An 18,684-nucleotide genomic window follows, 5' to 3' on the forward strand; every position below is an offset into this window, starting at 1 on the left:
TTGTTGTTGTTAATAGTAGTGTTTGTTGTTGTTGTTACTAGTAGTAAGAGTAGTGTTTTTGTTGTTGTTATTAGTGGTAGTAGTAGTAGTGTTTTTGTTGTTGTTAATAGTAGTGTTTGTTGTTGTTGTTACTAGTAGTAAGAGTAGTGTTTTTGTTGTTATTGTTGTTAGTAGGAGTAGTGTTTTTGTTGTTGTTAATAGTAGTGTTTGTTGTTGTTACTAGTAGTAAGAGTAGTGTTTTTGTTGTTATTGTTGTTAGTAGGAGTAGTGTTTTTGTTGTTGTTATTAGTAGTGTTTGTTGTTGTTGTTACTAGTAGTAAGAGTAGTGTTTTTGTTGTTATTGTTGTTAGTAAGAGTAGTGTTTTTGTTGTTGTTAATAGTAGTGTTTGTTGTTGTTACTAGTAGTAAGAGTAGTGTTTTTGTTGTTATTGTTGTTAGTAGGAGTAGTGTTTTTGTTGTTATTGTTGTTAGTAGGAGTAGTGTTTTTGTTGTTGTTATTAGTAGTGTTTGTTGTTGTTGTTACTAGTAGTAAGAGTAGTGTTTTTGTTGTTACTGTTGTTAGTAGGAGTAGTGTTTTTGTTGTTGTTAATAGTAGTGTTTGTTGTTGTTACTAGTAGTAAGAGTAGTGTTTTTGTTGTTATTGTTGTTAGTAAGAGTAGTGTTTTTGTTGTTGTTAATAGTAGTGTTTGTTGTTGTTACTAGTAGTAAGAGTAGTGTTTTTGTTGTTATTGTTGTTAGTAGGAGTAGTGTTTTTGTTGTTATTGTTGTTAGTAAGAGTAGTGTTTTTGTTGTTGTTATTAGTAGTGTTTGTTGTTGTTGTTACTAGTAGTAAGAGTAGTGTTTTTGTTGTTACTGTTGTTAGTAGGAGTAGTGTTTTTGTTGTTGTTAATAGTAGTGTTTGTTGTTGTTACTAGTAGTAAGAGTAGTGTTTTTGTTGTTATTGTTGTTAGTAGGAGTAGTGTTTTTGTTGTTGTTAATAGTAGTGTTTGTTGTTGTTGTTACTAGTAGTAAGAGAAGTGTTTTTGTTGTTATTGTTGTTAGTAAGAGTAGTGTTTTTGTTGTTGTTATTGTTGTTAGTAAGAGTAGTGTTTTTGTTGTTATTGTTGTTAGTAAGAGTAGTGTTTTTGTTGTTGTTAATAGTAGTGTTTGTTGTTGTTGTTACTAGTAGTAAGAGTAGTGTTTTTGTTGTTATTGTTGTTAGTAAGAGTAGTGTTTTTGTTGTTGTTATTGTTGTTAGTAAGAGTAGTGTTTTTGTTGTTATTGTTGTTAGTAAGAGTAGTGTTTTTGTTGTTGTTATTGTTGTTAGTAAGAGTAGTGTTTTTGTTGTTATTGTTGTTAGTAAGAGTAGTGTTTTTGTTGTTATTGTTGTTAGTAAGAGTAGTGTTTTTGTTGTTGTTATTAGTAGTAAGTGTTGTGATTGCCGGTGGTGGCTCACTAGTAGAGGGAAACCTCGGTAGGTGAGATGCTATAGGCTAAGCGCGCAGGTGCTAACGAGGAAATGAGTGAAACAAACGCAGAGTCAGGAAGCAGAAGAACAGAGAGACTGAAACGCGGAAGATCCCGTTTGGCCAAGTGAACCGCGCTGAGGTTAAGAGTGTCACAGGGCTTCCCCACCGCTACTGCAGCGCGCATCATGGCAAACATGACCAACCGGACTGCAGCTCAAGTCTCTGGAGTATCACTGTGACCGATGATTTTAAAAGCCGGTGATTAATGTGTGGACTGGGTAAACGGAATACCGATCGATCCCTCGCGGTGTAAAAGTGCAGCACCTTGGATCAAGGGACGTAGATTTTCCTCTTTAAAAAAAAGTCCATTATCGATGCCAAAAGAGAGGCGGAGGTCTCTGAAGGAGGCGTCGACCTGTAGCTCCTCTCCCCTGAGCAGCGGGAAAGAGCGCCAGGGCCACTGCTCGTCCTCGCAGGTCTGTGATGAGCGGCTGCCGATGGCGAGCGCGCGCCCGGTGCCGCAGCTGACCGTGACGGCGGAGGAAGGCAGCGGCACGCGGGAGCTCGGCTACGAGGAGGCGGAGGTGCTGAACGGAGGCGCGCCGCTCCGCCGCAAACTCTCCACCTCGTCCGTGTCGTCCACCGGCTCGTCCGTGGTGCTAGAGGAGTCCGAAGACGACATACTGAGCGACAACGAGACGAAGAGCAAAGGCATCGTTACTTTGGAGCACTTGGGGGACGGGGGAGAGGTGGGTCGTGACGAGTGTTTTTTTTTATGAGAACACATTCACGCGAAACTGAAGTTTTTCACTCATCCAGGTCTTTTCAATCTCTAGCAGTTGCACGTCAAGGCGATTGGATTTGCAGGCTGATTCAGTGTTACAGCATGCAGTGAAACCTGGGCAGTGTCTCTGTAGTCAAGTTGCCTTCACTTATTTTACACACAGAGACATTACGCATTAGTTTGTGAGGAAAAACAGACTGTTGTGTCAGTGAAAAGACTACAATTTGGTTTACTTTAATATGCAATTCAAAGGCAGCTATGATTTAAAGAAAAAGTTTACTTGATCAGGCTACACTTTCAGAAATTAAGGTACCAAACTGTAATTTTCTTTGTTGCTGTGGTGGGTCCATTTTTCTTTTTTTTTTTTGTTTAATCTTCAGTATGCATGTTTTACCTGGAAACTTGCACATCCTTCACCATTAAAAAATAATTTAAGTCACATAATTGGACCTTAAATTACAGCATTGAAAAACATTTTAAAAAATAATATCCTTTAATAGAGTAATGTTTTAAAAGGTACAAAATTGGACATGAAGGACCACTAATGTAACTTTTACAGCTTTACACTAAAAATTAAAGGTACACCGCATGCACCTTCTCTGAGAAGAAGTTGGCACATTCTTGAAGGTCCCACCCCAGCCACAAGGAAAACTAAAAGTTTGATACCCTTATTTATATAAGTGTATGATCAAGTTTTTTGGAACAAGAAGCAAAACTCATGAAGGTAATACTACTTTAAGAATGCTGTAGGACATGTTTGGAATCTGCAAGAACATCGTTTTAACCCACAAAAGTATGAAAACAGAAAAGGGCATATAAGTTTGAAGCCAGTAGAAACAAATTTAAACCTTTTCACCACGACTGTAGTCTAAGATAAGATAAGCTCTGGCCTTTCTGATAAACATCACTTGTTTATAACATTATTTTCTATTAATTTATTGCATAGAAATTTATTTGACAGAGGTTAGGAGCTGCATCATAAAAGCCAAAACTAAACATAGTACAAGTGTTCTAGACCAAAACATAGGTGGTCTGTGGTGCCCTATTTAGTATATTAAAGTAACCTTTAATATATCCTCTGGAAATAACAAAGTAGTTTTTTATCTGAAGCATGTATTCCACTATCTGCCAAGTGTTGACCGTCATTTTGGATAAATGTCCTCTTCTCGGAATCCCGTTGGTCGATCACATCCATAGAAGGCGTTAACAGTCCCAGAACTTTAAACACATGCAGCGTCTCAAAGTCTGGAAGGCTTGTCTGCACAGTATCCAACCTGAGCCTTGTGAGGACTTCGAAGTTCATCACCTTCTGCCTGATGAGCTTATTTGTTGACCCTTTAATTGTAGGAAAGAGAAAGCCTTTTGTTTCTTTACAAAAGGCATTAGAGTAGTTTGTTCTCAAATATCCTGAGGAATCTAGCAGTACACAAAGGCTGTGTAAGGAACCTCTAATCCTGTCTTGGCATGTTTGAAGAAAACAAACCTTTAACACTGTGACATTTAAAGCTGAAGCCACATCGTGCAGCAAACATTTTCACTACCTCTTTAAAAAGGAACAACTTCAGGCCTGTTGAAATGCCACTCAGCTGATCACCACAGTGATTAGAATAAGTGTGCTTTATATACCACACTTGGCTAAACAAAGAGTTCCTTTTTTAGCTTGTTCTTGTTATACTGCATGGTTATACGGTAACACAGAGTGAATGATTACTCTCACAGGAGTTTTTTTTTTTCCATCTCAGAGCCTGCACGTCCATCCAGTTAATGAAAACAAAGCGGCAGACTCTGTTATTTTCAGTATATTAACTGTAGACTGTCCACTGCAGTGGGTTAACACGTCAAACCAGAGTGTGATTTACTCACTGCCTGCGTGTGAGGTGACATTTTGGTCAAGCCTAATGGGTTTACAAAGTGGTATGATCGGCTTAGGCCTCCTCTGTGCATACACACACTCTGCACACATGTACGTGAATATATATTTACTTTGAAACTTTGTTTGCTGTACTGAATCTCCAGAGAATGTTGAGGTAAGGTATTTCCTGGTGAGTACATGATGCAATATTTGCTGCAGACAAACGTTTTGTTGTTTTAATACAAGCGTGGCAGACACTTTGCTCTCCCACCCAAGATTTATAAGAGTTTAAGAGCTGACTTGGTCATGTTTGCGTATAATATCCAATATGACTGTACAATTCAATATTTGACTTATGGGTGTGTTAGAGATCTGTGCATTTTCTGTTGTACAAGGTTCAGCTTTTAGGTTGTGTAAAAGCTTGATTGTTCTTATTGCTTATCAGTACATATGGGAGTTCTCTACCAATGCTGTACAAATCCACATACAACTCCTGTCAATGAAAGTAGATATCATTTGAAAAATGGCTTACCTGATTATTTTTAGCTTTTCTGTTCCATATACAGTACCAAGAGTCCTGAGGTTACTGCTGCACTCCCATGTCTGTTTTCTTTGTCAAGATGCACAAGTTGTTAACTAGGACATGGGCAATTATTTAGAAGCAATTATTTGCATGTCTTTCATAATAAGAGCAAATTGTGTGCTCAGCATTTCAGCTGTGACCTTTGACTATAAACACTGTTGTGTGTCAGAATACGTGTTTTGTGTGTGTAGGTGGGGGAGTGTGTGTAGGAGTATGCACATGTTAGTGGAGGAAAATGGCATTTGAATTCAGGAAGGTTAATAGTTTCTGAATCTGAAATGTCACACGCAATAATTTTTAATATTTAAAGAATAAAACGTGATAGAACATGCTGTTATAGGAAAATAATTACCAGCAGGGTGGTGTGATGGGCTACCACACCAGCGCTGACTATTTTCCGATAACAGCATGTGAGAAAGTTTTTTATTCCTCTTATATCATAGCAATATGTCATCATGAACAATATTTCATTTATTGAAGGATGACATCATTTACATTATACCACAAACAGTCGTCCCCTCACCAGCCTCTCTTTTTTCTTTCTCTTGAAGATAATAAGACAAAAAATGCTGCTTGTCATGTGACCGAGAAACCAGAACCAGAATATTTTTTTTTAGATCCAGTATGAAGTAATAACAAGACTGCCATCCCGATACTGATACTGATACTTTGAGTCAAAAAGGGTATGTAAAAAGAGGAAATTTCTACTTTGAGGATTTGCAAACATGGATATCAAGAATTATATGTGAAAAACAATTCAAGACTGCTACTGTGACTTACTGGAAAAAAAAAAACCCTATATGTTCAATTACTCAAAGGTTCTGAAAGTCATCTGAAAATGAAGGCTAATACATGCAGTTGAAATCGTAAGCAATAATTAAACTAAAATACAGTTGCTATTAGTTCCAGGAACCATTTAAAATGTCATGTTTGACCTCATTATTTGTGAGTGTGAAATAATTCCACTACTGCTTCTTTTCCTTTCAGCCGTATCACTTATGATACATGTTCACTCTCATTCAGGTCACATTTTGTTTAATTAAAAAAAGTAGGATACATTTTTAAAAGGAAATTGAAAGAATTGAAAATTTTGAAACTTAGTGATTGCTGTTTAGATAACACACAGAGGTATGTTGATGAAGGAAATAGACATTCAACCAAAAGACAGCTCACTGATTAAAACCTGTGTATTTTTAAACATAATTTAGAGGTGGGACTATTATGGAAGATAGCAGTTGTTAGATGATGGAGTTCTGTAGTTTTTTTTTCCCAGACTAAAAATATTTGAAATGTCGTCACTGGATACTTTATCTTAAATGATATCTCATTTCAGACAGGTAGCATAAAAAAATATTGCTTTTAGCTTGTGGATGCCCTGTGCAGTGTTAATAACATAGTAACTATGAAATGGTAATCTATTCTTTAGAATTTCGTATTAAGTTTAAAGTAGTATCCAGTCATGTGATAAGAAGCACAAGTAGTTCAAATAAATATCACAGAGCAGTTAGTAAATATTTGGATGATTTTGGCTCAGTGCTCCTGCACACTGGCTTTAAAATGGAACAATTACTATGAAGTTCGAGTGCAGAAGGTTTGCTTTAATTTGAAGGTATTTACAGCTTTATAAATGGCTTCTGTGAACAACTAAATGATGGCTGTGTTACAGGCCAAGTCTGGTTTCATTTGGTGGCGTTTGTGGGTCACCAATGCTTAATAAGGCAATTATTAATTGAACAGAATTTGGGACCACCTACTTAATAAGACGATTTTATTTTAAAATAATGTTAATTTTTCCAATTATCCAGGGCCCTCTGAAATGAATGGTGACTAGGCTGTGAAATTGCAAATGAAATTATTTCCATGCCAACTGTCATGCTGGCCGTGTTTACTGAAAAAATAATTTCTCTGTTGGCATTTGTAATGAGCAGGAACACAAACAACTGCTGAGGTACTAAGTAATTCTGTGGCTAGAGAACTCGTGTCATCTTCATAAAACACTGTTAGTGCAATTTATAAATGATAATCTTGGAGGCTTTCATGTGAAATATTGCTATAGGATGACCAAGAATGAAATTCTACTAATATTTATTTGGATTTATGTGGATTTATGCAGCTTAAATGCTTGTAGATTGGGCAGCAAAATTTGCAGGTTAATCCTAAACCAAATTAGTGCTTGATCCAAGGTGTTTGAAAATGCAATATTAGATCCAAGTGTGACTTTCCATGGGTATGGTGCATATTGACTGAGATAAAGTGACACACGTATACTGACTGCTTTTTTTTTTATTTTTAAACTTTACTCAGTGCTATAACTTGTACATTTCTACTAGTATTACATACATTTATACCACAGTACTGCTGAATTCTTGAATCTGACTGGTCAGAATGTGTTGATTAAGTTTCTATTGCAGTACCGCTTGGACAGCAAAAGATATGTGTAATTGTTGATATGGTGAGGCTTTCCAGTATCAGATCTTATTTCATTCAGGAAGTTTTCCTTCACTGGAAAGTCAAAAGTAAAAGAGAGTAAAAGTAAAAAAGTAAAAGAGTATAAAAGTAAAAAAGAGAAAGACTGATGAAGGAATGACTGTTTATATCTGCTATAATGTAAGTGATAACCAGAAACTAACTTGTTTCATGGTTGTTCCACAACATTATATATAACTATAAATAGACAAAAATGACCTGTCGCTTTCTAATAAATAAAAAGTGTAACTGTTGGCAATTAGAAAACGATTGGCAATTACAAAAAGTTGGTGGTTTGCTGTGGTGTAAGAGGAATAATCCCATTTGGTGCTGTTACTGGGAAAATAACTCACCTATATATTTTTTTTAATTTTAGCCAGCCCACTAGCCAGCTTCTTTTCAACCGTCTGCTCATGCTGTGTCACAGGGCAGTGTAACACACTTAGAGATAAGCGATGTCTGCCCTCTTCCACATACTTGAGCTTACAAACACCTGTGATTGGCTAGTGTCACTGTGATTGACAGGGGAGAGAGTATTCCAGCCCAGAGACCATGGCCAATCCCTTGGCTCCTGAATGACATTGTCAGGATTCGACCTTATGACAACAGAATGAACGATTTTCTCTCACACCACTCAGGAGCCACTGATTATTTTGTATATGTTTTATTCCTTACTTGATTGAATGTCAATACAGCCTTGTTATTTATATAGCTGTGGTGCCCTTCTATTGATGCTTTCTCCTCAAGGAACCTTTCACATCAAGCTGAATAGTGTTTTCCAGCTGGAAGATAATTATTGATGTGTTCTTCAGCCCATGCTGTTCTGCTGATATATAATGTGATTGAGAAGTTATTCAGCTTTCAGAGGGCTGTACTGGTGTAAACAACTTTTGTGTTGCACAACTTACATGACCCAACAGTTTTGCTCCCTGCATCAAAACATTGCTATATGTGAATTAGCTTTTTTGATGTTACGACATACTTCCTCTCTGAATTTCTGTCTGATGTGAATAACTGAAACGTCTTTTTAGTATTCAAACACTTGCACCTCGACCTAGTACAATTAACCAAGAAGTTAACAGTAGTGTTTAATGTGTCTCAGCAGGCTAAGCCCTGGTGGACGTTGAAGACTGTTGTCCATTGGCACTTGGTAGCCTCGCAGAGAAAGCGGTTGTCTTGGGTTCAATTAGCCGGTCATAAAGGTAGGACTGCTTCATCGCAAAATAAATTTGATCCTAAAGTATAAACAGTGAATTCTAGTGATCTAATGTTTTTTATTAATACAGGCAGCTTCAAAGCAGGAGAAGAGGGCACCATCCTGAAGAAGTACGCTGAGAATGAGAAGCTATGCTTCGAGCACTTAAGTGGAGATGTGCTTGAACGATTTGTACCAACCTACCGAGGAACGGTTGAGAGAGATGGAGAGCTCTTTCTGCAGATGACTGACCTGCTGATCAACTTCGATGGACCAAATGTCATGGACTGTAAGATGGGCGTGAGGTTAGTAGTTAAACAGGAAGCCTTGTGTTTCAGCCCTGAAATGTAGATTTATAGGCTACAAACCTTTTAGTGAGCTGTAATGTCAAAGGATGTGTTGGATATAGACTAATAGCTGTGCTGATTGCTGCTTTAAAGCTAGCAGATGGTCTGTTATGCAATAAACAACAGATGAGAAATCCATGTGGTCATTAAGTGTCATGTAAAAAAAGAGCTGCTGTGGTTAAAACAAGGTAGATGAAGGAGTGATGCAAATGTTTAAGTATCAGTGCATCGTGACTGCATTTTGACTGCCAAATGCTAGTGCTAATTGGCCATTCCTTTAGTATACAACAAGTTGTACATACTGTTTATGTATTTCAGACATAGAGGTTCGAATCTGCCTACAAATGAATCTAAATTTAAACTATGTGCTTAAATCTGAAGTAGATAAGTTGGCATGCTAGTTTAAAGTTGTTGGTTCATATATATATTTTTTTTGTTAAGCCTGAGAGCTGTGTTCTCATTAGGGATGTAACTGAATATGAATGCATTATTCAGAATGAAGTTACTCTCAGGTCAGACTCACAGAGGTTTAAATTAGGCTGTTAGTTTGTTTATGTTTTGGGAAACAGAACCAGTTAAATTTGTTCTATCACGAGCAGTTACAAGCAAAAATAATAATAAAATTAATTTAAAAAAATAGTGGGAACAGTCGTGTGCACATCTCTAATTGAGACCAGTTATGAACTCAAGTGATGTAGCTGAAGTTGAGGAACTATCAGAGCCAGATCATGCTGACAGTGCTGGCACTCCAGTGTTTTTTCTAGGGTTTCAGTGGGTATAGTGGTAGGGTTTATATTTAGTAAAAAATAAAAATTCTGGTTTAGGCTGCACCTACTTTGGATTAAATCCATATACAGATACATATATGTATATTTTTTCAACACTAAACAGATACAGATAGTGTCTCCTAACACTCCTAATTTACACACATTTAAGTAAGGATCACACATAGAGAGAATATTTGCCATAAATTATTTTATTTCCATGCAATTGATGATTAAGTAAAAGATTAATCATGATGATTTTTTGATGTATGTGTAACTGATGAGGCTGATGCATGTAAAACTGTGTGAAATGAGTCACTGTGTGTGTGTTTGTGTGCGTGTGTGGTTAGCTTCAGCCTGTTTAAACACCTGTTTCAGCTCTTGGTCTGTTTCCTGTCGAAGCGGAGAGAGTAGAGCTAAAGCTCATGAAAAATGAAGCCACTCACAATTAACGACTAAGGCTTGAATTTCCGGCACAGAGCACATTCTTTGTCTCTGCACACATACACAAGCACACGTGGGGTGTCCCTTAGGGCTTCCTTCTCTACACTTTACACGACAGACACGTACAAATACGCACTCAGACATGTATTCAGAGGAGTCCCCTGCTGACTTCCTTTTTTCACACAGGAAGTCACAACGAGAATGAAACTGAAAATCGCACTAAAAAAACACAAGAACATGAAAACAGCAGAGTTTAAGCAACGCCACTGTGCACTCTTTAGTCTGATACTGAAACATTAGAAGATACCTATTAAAATATAGTATTACATTTAGGTATTACCTTATTTAAGGTAATTTCTTTTTTTTTACTGAGGCCAGTGGTTTCCTGTGATTTCCACCTTATTGTACTCAGTAGTTCTGTACATTAAATGACCTGACAGTCAAATGCACTACATGACATAGTAGAATTATAGTAGAGTCGTTCAATCACTTGTTATCATTGAAAATGCCCTGATAAAATGGATACTAAAATTCCTGGCTTCGGAGAGTTGATTTCAATCCAGCAAACCTTTAACACCAGGCATGAAAGGGTTTTTGTCTGCTGTAAAAAGTTCATCAGATTTCTCAGCAGGCGTCATCAAGCTCTTCACAGCCCCTCTTTCAGAGAGTGACTCATGCTTCTCTGCGTGTTCTCTCCTTTTCCATCAGAACCTATCTGGAGGAAGAGCTGGTGCGAGCCAGGGAGAAGCCCAAGCTGCGCAGGGATTTGTATAACAAAATGCTGGAGGTGGACAGCGAGGCTCCCACTTCCGAGGAGCACAAGCAGCAGGCCGTGACCAAACTACGTTACATGCAGTGGAGGGAGACTATCAGCTCCACCAGCACTCTGGGCTTCCGCATCGAAGGCATCAAGGTACCTGCACAGGCAAAAAACAAACATTTGATGAGGGAGGGCACTTAGTATCAGTGGAAACAGGATACAGCATATGAATTATTCATTGTTATCTCATGTGCATGTAAATGTCAACATAAAGGTTATGCCACAAATATTGACTTGCATTAATTGTCTGTACCTCATCCAGCACATATGAATAAGGCCATAATTCTGTATTTATATAACATGTGTATGCTGGCCTGGGAAAACCTTTCACATGGTGAAATTTTTACTTTTTCTACTGAAACTGAAAAAATTATTCCTTTGCATGTAGCTTAACCACAGGTAGAGTAGCATTTTCAAATATCCCCAAAAGTAAAAAGGGACAATTGCATTTATAGATTCCGACTGAGGCACAGGAGCATCAGGGATGTTTTGCTGTAGACGTCTTCAGCCAGAGTGACAGTTTTTAGCACCACGTTTGTTGAATTGTCTCCTTACCCAAAATCATATTTGCAGAAAGATACCCTAGGCAAGATTAAAAAGTACTTTACCCCATCATTTAGGTGCAAAATATATTTATGGTTTCTTGAAGCAGAAACTCCCTATTTTGGCCAAACCTTTTTTTCCTGATGATGATGATGATGATGAGTATAATTAATTTTTTTTAAATTAAATTAACAGAAAGCAGATGGAACATGCCGCACAGACTTTAAGAAGACTCACTCAAGGGAAGAAGTCACACAGGTCTTCAAGGACTTTGTCAACGGCAATGGAAAAATAATTGTGCGTAAAAAAGAACCAGATAAGCCAGTTTGGTTAGCTTTCGCAGTCATACTGCAATTCTATCCAATATTCTCACTACTATTTAAGGGGAAAATGTGTACTTAAAATATATGGCTAGTATTAACACAGAGAATTATGATTACCCCAGATGTAACATTTTATCTTGGATTTGTTTGACTTGAGTAGACTTCAGAATGATAATGATTCATGAGAAAGATATTTTAATCTCCCATTATATCACTTCTCACTCAGGACTCACTGGCAGGACCAGACTTAGATCCCTAACACATACATTTTTTTTACTGTAATTACTGAATAATGTATACAAGTTACTGAATAAAATGTTTTTTTTTAATTATGAAATGAATAAAATGACTTGACTTTAAGGAGTTAAAACATAAATTACAGTAATGTAAAGTTAAAAGCGTTGAACTGGAATGAATTATTTGTATGTTTTAAATGGAGATTAGTGGGAACTAGATGAGGAAACTAGGTAGGCCCATAAACAATGCAATGAAACGGTGAAATGCAGGGCTGGCCAAAATAAAAACAACAGACATTTACCATCTCCCAAAAAAAATACAACATTAAAAAATGGGTTGCATTTGTGTTTTCTAATAAACAGTTATTTCTACAATTACTGTCTGGCCAATGACTTATTTTGTATTTACCGTATAGTGTAGTGTTTAATGCTGTGTTTCGCCCTGCCATCTGTCTCTTACAGAGCTCCTACATTAGGAGGCTGGAGGAGATCAGACAGACCCTGCAGACTTCCGACTTCTTCATGAAACATGAGGTAAATTCCAGCACTTTTGTACTTTTGCTGCTTGACCTTGTGTTTGTGACTTGACCTCGTGGTCATATGATACATCGCTGTTGTAATTGAGTAGATTGCACTGTCAAGGAATACACACATCATCAATGACATGTTATGGAACATTTCATTTCAAAGGTCATTGGGAGTTCAATGCTGTTTATCCACGACCACACAGAGCGAGCTGAAGTTTGGCTCATCGATTTCGGTAAGACCACAGCTCTCCCTGACGGACAGACATTGGATCACGATAAACCCTGGCATGAGGGCAACCGAGAGGATGGATACTTATGGGGCCTTGACAACCTGCTGCACACCCTCAGCTCACTGCCAGCACAGTGCTCATAATGAACTTAAAGATGGACCCTTTTACACTGTGCCATGGGGAAATATGTGTTAATCCTTTCATTTGCAGCAAACGAATCACTCGTGCTCTCTTGATGCTCTAGCTTCTGAGCTGTTTCGCCCAGCTTTTCTCTCATATGAGTAACTACTCCAAGAATCCAAGAGAGCATAATTTAATTCACTGCCTCATGTCCCTAGCTAATAAAGTTGGAGAATTTACAGAACACACTGACATCAATTACTGTGTTTGTCAGTAGCCTCAGTTTAAATGACCATACAAGCGTATTACACCACTGCACTCTCAATACACAATTTACCATGTACTATTACTGAAAGTTCATTACCAACAAATGATCATAAAAAAGAGGAGGCAAATTACTTTACTAAATGCATCGAGGTCAAGCTTTTATGATGTGTTTTATGATGATTGCTCAATGCCAATGTGTACCAGACAGATATGTACTCTTCCTCCCAGAGGATAAGAAACACATTTAAGGCAGAGCCTGTTACTGTATGTGCGCACAACATAAGCAAAAAATTATTATAAGACATCCACCCACATCTGGGGGTAGCTCACGAGATTTAGCTGCCACATTCACTTGCTTTCTCTTTAGTCTTATCTTAAGACCAGTGCTGTGATCATGCTTTGTTTCTCACTTCAAGGTGTTGTGGAATGACTCACTTGTTTGTGCGATGCCTTTGCTTTTAGTGCAAATGAAGACTTGCCAATTCATGCGATTACTGGTGTAATGGCAATTGTGCGTTGGTTTAATGCAGGTTATGACTCATGTGAACCAACAAAGTGAACCAACAGTCTTGGAAATAGGAGATTACAGCAGGAACCTTAGTCATCTGTTCCACAGTGCATTTATATGTAATGCTAAAAGGCTGCATATAATAACTAAATACATGAGCTAGTAATGAAATAACTGCAGTATTAACATTGCAGACATAATTTTCAGTAACTTGTATTATGTGTGGCCACTCTGATTGTATTTGAACCACAAAAGCAGAACTACTTTCTAAGCCGTTTTCATCTTCTTGTTCTTTAAAATTAGGCAGCGTTAGAAATTACAGCTCTATGTGTGTAACCAGAATGTCGAGTTGAAATCCCAGGACTGCCAGAGAGCCGCTGTTGGCCCCTTGAGCAAGACATTTAACCTTCAACTCGTGGTAGTGTTTTACTTGTAAGCCGCTTGCTTAAAAGCGTCCGCCCAATACCTAAACATAGACGTTTTGTAGCGAATTTGTGATAAAACAGAATCACCGATCTGCAGAAACTGTAAGACACATTTCCGTGTCTCTGTGTGTGTTTTTTTTTCCACCTAAGCTCTGTGTTCTCTGTCACCTCCTGTGTTATTTCTTAATGTGGGACTGTCCACTAGTATCCATTCCCTCCGTTGAAACTTTAAAAACGTGTATGGGTTTACGAGGGTCTGTGGGTTTTAACCCCTGATCATTTTTAGAGACTTTCCTACTTGAATATCACTAGTATGCAATGAATCAGTGTATATACAAACTCTGATTGTTTCTGATTGTTTTTAGAGCTTGTCTTGTGGCAAAAAGTGGTACTGAGATTTTTCTTGTTGATTTTTTAAAGGCTTTATTGTGTTTTTATGGTGTTAAGCATTAAGTGTAAGAACATGGGTTGCAGTTTGCTTATCTCTATTTCTCTGAAAGTATTTTCCATGTCAGATCGGACAAATTTTACCTTCAAACACTATTGTTTTTAGGGACAAGTGACAGTATTTGTTGTCACAGGATGAACACATATGAGATGTTCTCATAATAAATATCTTTAAAATAATGATCATTTTGTTTTCTTTTTCCAAGATGAGTCTACCGTAGGAATAACATTCTGGTATGGTGTTTTGATTTTAGTTCATTTCTACACTAGGATGGTAGGATGATGAGTGACTGAACAAACAAATAATGAAAGTGGATGAAGTGTGACATGTAAAAAAGCAATATCACTGTAATTCTCAGAAGGAAATTGTCATATAGGAATGACTTGGAGAGAAATCAGTGTATAATTTTGGATTGTTTCATATACCCGCTTGAGGCACCGTTATAATGTTCCTGCATGTATCAAATTCATAGTCAGAACTATAGTCAAATATGTTTTTTTATTTGAGGTTTGGAGTTACTCAGATAAATCAACACTATTATGTCCAGTAGAAATAGCATTTTCCCAGATTCCAAAGCAACAGACACTTCAACAAAATCCATTGCTCCCCCTTGTGGTTATTGAAGATGATGCAGCTCCCTGCATAAACAGTAGGTATTTATGCAGCCCATTGGCAGTGATAAAGTCTCAATAATCAAAAAAGTTAAACAAACAAACAAACAACAGAGTACACATGAGGTTAAATAATATATAGCTACATATTTGTAATTGTTAGTCCAGAGTAAAATATTCATTTAGATATAAATTAATATATATATCACTTCTTTTTTCTGGTTAAAAGAAGCTTATTCTATGCATCGATTCAAAAGAATTTGTTTCTTCAATGACAGAGATAACGAGAATGACGAGGTATGAAAAACTCCACTTTGCAAATATAAAAGGTCAAGGTAAGGTTCAACGTATAATCTGAGGTTGTGCCAAGAAGAAAATCAACTTTAAATGGCAGTTCAGAATGTAAAATGCAACAAAACAACAGCACGCCTAATAAGTAGTTACCCCCACACTTAGCTGTCTTAGCTATAATACCTAACCAACAAAATATACATAACATAAAACTACCATAAACATAAAAACTTTACATAGCAATATCATATTGTTAATTTTTAATAATATATAAAACCATAAGAATGCATTATGTGTAGAAATTTATCGCTGGCATCAATGTCTCACATTATCCTGGAGCAAGTCCTTACATGTTATGTTCCCCCACTTGTTCACTCTCACAACCGTACAATGAAACACTAACACTTTGTTTAACAAACTGTCAGCTTTCGACAAATCCAGACAAAAAAAACAGAATGAAACATGGCATCCAGTCAAAATTCTTGAGGATTTGGCACTATTGACAAGTTTAACAATTCCCATTAGAGGTATTTTTCATTTGAAAGTTGATTAAACAGCTCAGGACGATTCCAGTGGTTCAGGGGTTTTACACCTTCTTGGTAGGATTTGGAATGATCTATTTTTGAGTTTTCTTGCCATTTTTTGTAGTTATTTTCAGTCTTATCAAAGACCTACCAATTTAAAAATTGTACTGTTTCTCTAACAAAAAAGTTGATTGGCGTATTTAGAAAACTGCTCCTCCTTGAGAAACTCAATATCTGCCTTTGACCATTCTGCGTCTCTTGCTGTTATAATAAAAAGCACTTATTCCAGAGCCCTCTAAGAGATCCTTGTCTAGACATGAATCCATATCTAATGCTGGTTCTTCAAAATATATTCATCAAAATATCTTTCACAGTGTTAGATCCAGTGTAAATGGTTAAAGACACAAAGGAGTAAAGGACTTGCTATCAGCTTTAAAAGTACCCACAGAAAGCTACCTGCTTGAAAACGTTCACTCATATTTCATATCATTTATCTCTACAATAGCAACCTCATTTCTCTTCTCCAGCAGCGCACAGTTCTTCCTTCTAGCAAACAGAGTAATCTCAGTTATAGAAAATTACAAAATCACAAAAAAACAAACATAAGAATCACACAAATGGTCACAGCAGAGGCAAGCTTGTGGGGCTGTCAACCTCTAACTCCGCTCAAAATTTCTTAACAACCTTGTTAGAATGGCCTCCCATCTGGAATAAACTAATTTAGTGCACTCCTGCTCTGTATAACTGGACGTTACATGCCGTATAACAGAGACGCCAATGACAAGACATAAAAGTCCATTTTTCTAAAATACTAGCTACTGCTCCAGCCAGCTAGGTAGCACGGTCTCTTTCACATGTATTAATATCCACAAATCCTGATATGAGTATAGGTGACAGAAAGTGGTTAGTGGTTTGGAGACAGAAGAAAATAAGTAAATTTATTATTCTGATTTCTCCAAGTATTATAGGTTGCATCAAAACATACTCATCAAAACCATGGCACCAGTATTAACACCAGTCTTAACATTCAGACTGCTTGTCTAAGCAGTGTAGCCCTGAATTCTTCTGCATGCTGTATATACCACCAGGGTGCCATAAAGAGGAACATGTGAATGATTCAAAAACCCCATGAGTAGACAGGAGACCCAAGGACAGCCTAGTGAATGGACACTGTCCTTAAGAATTGTCCACAGTGAGGAAGACAGTGCATTAACTTATCAGGGGCCATAAAACTCACCCAGGAAAACAAAGCAGAATCTACTATGGAAAACAATTAAAACTAAACAGAAGCTGAATACAATGTTCCTTAAATTGTTAGGGAACAGGAAATAGCTAAGTTCGGGTTACTGTTCGTGTACAGTTTCACATAAACTGAAAAAATGCCCAAATTCTCACTTAGCTCATGATTAAAGGAAAAACTCATAATAGCCTAGATATTTTGACCTTCGCAATAGACCCACTGGTCTGTAATACGATGCCACTCACGCCACACAGAGACAGATTTGTGGAAAAAAATGCACGTAAGAATTGCTGAGCACGCATTCTGTGTAGTTTGTGTGTAGGGGTGTTGATTAAAGATGTCACTAATCAGAGTGGAAGTAATGCCCTCCAGTTATGTTTTTAACTTTTCTGTAATATATGCACAAGATGCTTGTGTTGAATTACCCATTCATTCAATACTGATGCCATAATATTTGTTCACACAAAATGAAAAATGGAATGGTCTTCATCTTGTTTTCTGTTACTTTGGACCCACAAGAGTGTCGCTGGCCTCGCAATTTATATAGTTCTAGACGAGGCAACCTGAATGAAGTGAGCTACATTGTTTTTCAGTATTATATCTGGCATTAGTTCATCATCTGAAAGTGCTACACAGGAGTAACACTAAGATCTTCCGACAATGAGAAGCCTGAGTCTCGGTCCCTTGTGGGTTTCTCTGGCTTGGTATGCCTCCTGACATCTTCATGTCCATAGCTGGCATGACGCTTGACCAATGGTTTGTGGGTACCGGAGAAAGCCAGGCCCAGTGCTGTTAGAGAGGAGCTAGCTGCAGAACTACTGCTGGGTTTTGGTGACCTGGCAACTACCAAGGGTAGACTCTCAGCTTCATAGCTCTGTTCATCGTACGCATAATTTACATTGCCACAAGGGAAGCTCTGGAGCTTAGCCAAGTCCATGACAGCAGCAAGTGAGCCCCCTACAGCCCCCGCCAGCCCTTTTCGTGAAGTGAGACTCAAAGGTCCTGGAGGACTGGAGCTCATCTGAGAGGGAGCTGGTGATGAATTAGAGCATGGTGACACATTAGCTTCAGTTCCAGAGTCGTTATGCTCTGAGGTTGAGGTAAAATGAGACGGCGCAGTGGTGGTACAGGACAAAGGCACGGATTGGGTGTGGGAAAGGGCTGTCCTCCCAAAGCTCTCCAGAATCCATGAACCATAAGTGGGGTTCCAGAGATTCTTGGTGTTGTTCTTTAGCTTTTGGCTTCCTGAGGTGGAGCTAGATCTGGAGCATGGTTGGTGCTCTGGGACCTGCAGCCAGGAGCTCGAGCAGGCTCCAGGAGCAGAAGGTGGCTCAGCCCAAAAAGAGTCCAAAGTTTCACGTGTGGCCACCTCCTGAGGCATTTGGGTTGGCCGCTGTAACAGCAGTCGGGGTTTCTGGACCTGAGGGAGGGGAGTAAAGATTGCCGGCTGCACAGGCGCATCCAGTGATCGGGTGACTAGAAGAGGAGTCATGCTGCCAGATGCTACTGGACGAATCACAGTGCTGCTCTCTTCATCCACAGTTGGCCCATACTCCACTGGAAGGGGCGTATTTATAACATCAGGGTCCTGAACCACATTAGGAGATGAGGAGAAAAGGAGGAAAGACACAGATGTAATTAATAATAAAACCAGATGTAATTCTTTACTGACAGTGATATTTTAACTA

General features: G+C 38.0%; 2 protein-coding genes across 4 annotated transcripts in view; one reads left to right on the forward strand and one right to left on the reverse strand.

The window, feature by feature from the left end:
* The first annotated feature begins 1,519 nt into the window (after positions 1 to 1,519).
* itpka (inositol-trisphosphate 3-kinase A) lies at positions 1,520 to 14,509 on the forward strand. Of its 2 annotated transcripts, none has more exons than XM_026934148.3 (7): positions 1,520 to 2,197; positions 8,236 to 8,335; positions 8,420 to 8,633; positions 10,592 to 10,796; positions 11,442 to 11,543; positions 12,268 to 12,339; positions 12,496 to 14,509. In XM_026934148.3, the coding sequence occupies exons 1-7, from the start codon at positions 1,823 to 1,825 to the stop codon at positions 12,703 to 12,705; spliced, it is 1,278 nt and encodes a 425-aa protein (XP_026789949.2). In that variant the 5' UTR covers positions 1,520 to 1,822; the 3' UTR covers positions 12,706 to 14,509. The 2 variants fall into 2 exon arrangements, with proteins under 2 accessions (XP_026789949.2, XP_026789951.2); XM_026934150.3 differs by having other exon boundaries at positions 8,239 to 8,335.
* Positions 14,510 to 14,638: 129 nt separating this feature from the next.
* Positions 14,639 to 18,684, reverse strand: part of ltk (leukocyte receptor tyrosine kinase) — a 69,294-nt gene continuing 65,248 nt past the window's right edge. For both annotated transcript variants that reach the window (XM_026934534.3, XM_026934533.3), the window contains exon 29: positions 14,639 to 18,584. In XM_026934534.3, coding sequence (XP_026790335.3) covers positions 17,625 to 18,584 — 960 coding nt within the window. In that variant the 3' untranslated portion in view covers positions 14,639 to 17,624. The remainder of the gene's footprint in view (positions 18,585 to 18,684) is intronic.

The sequence above is a fragment of the Pangasianodon hypophthalmus genome, chromosome 10 (genome assembly GCF_027358585.1).
Source record: "Pangasianodon hypophthalmus isolate fPanHyp1 chromosome 10, fPanHyp1.pri, whole genome shotgun sequence".
Classification (NCBI taxonomy): domain Eukaryota; kingdom Metazoa; phylum Chordata; class Actinopteri; order Siluriformes; family Pangasiidae; genus Pangasianodon; species Pangasianodon hypophthalmus.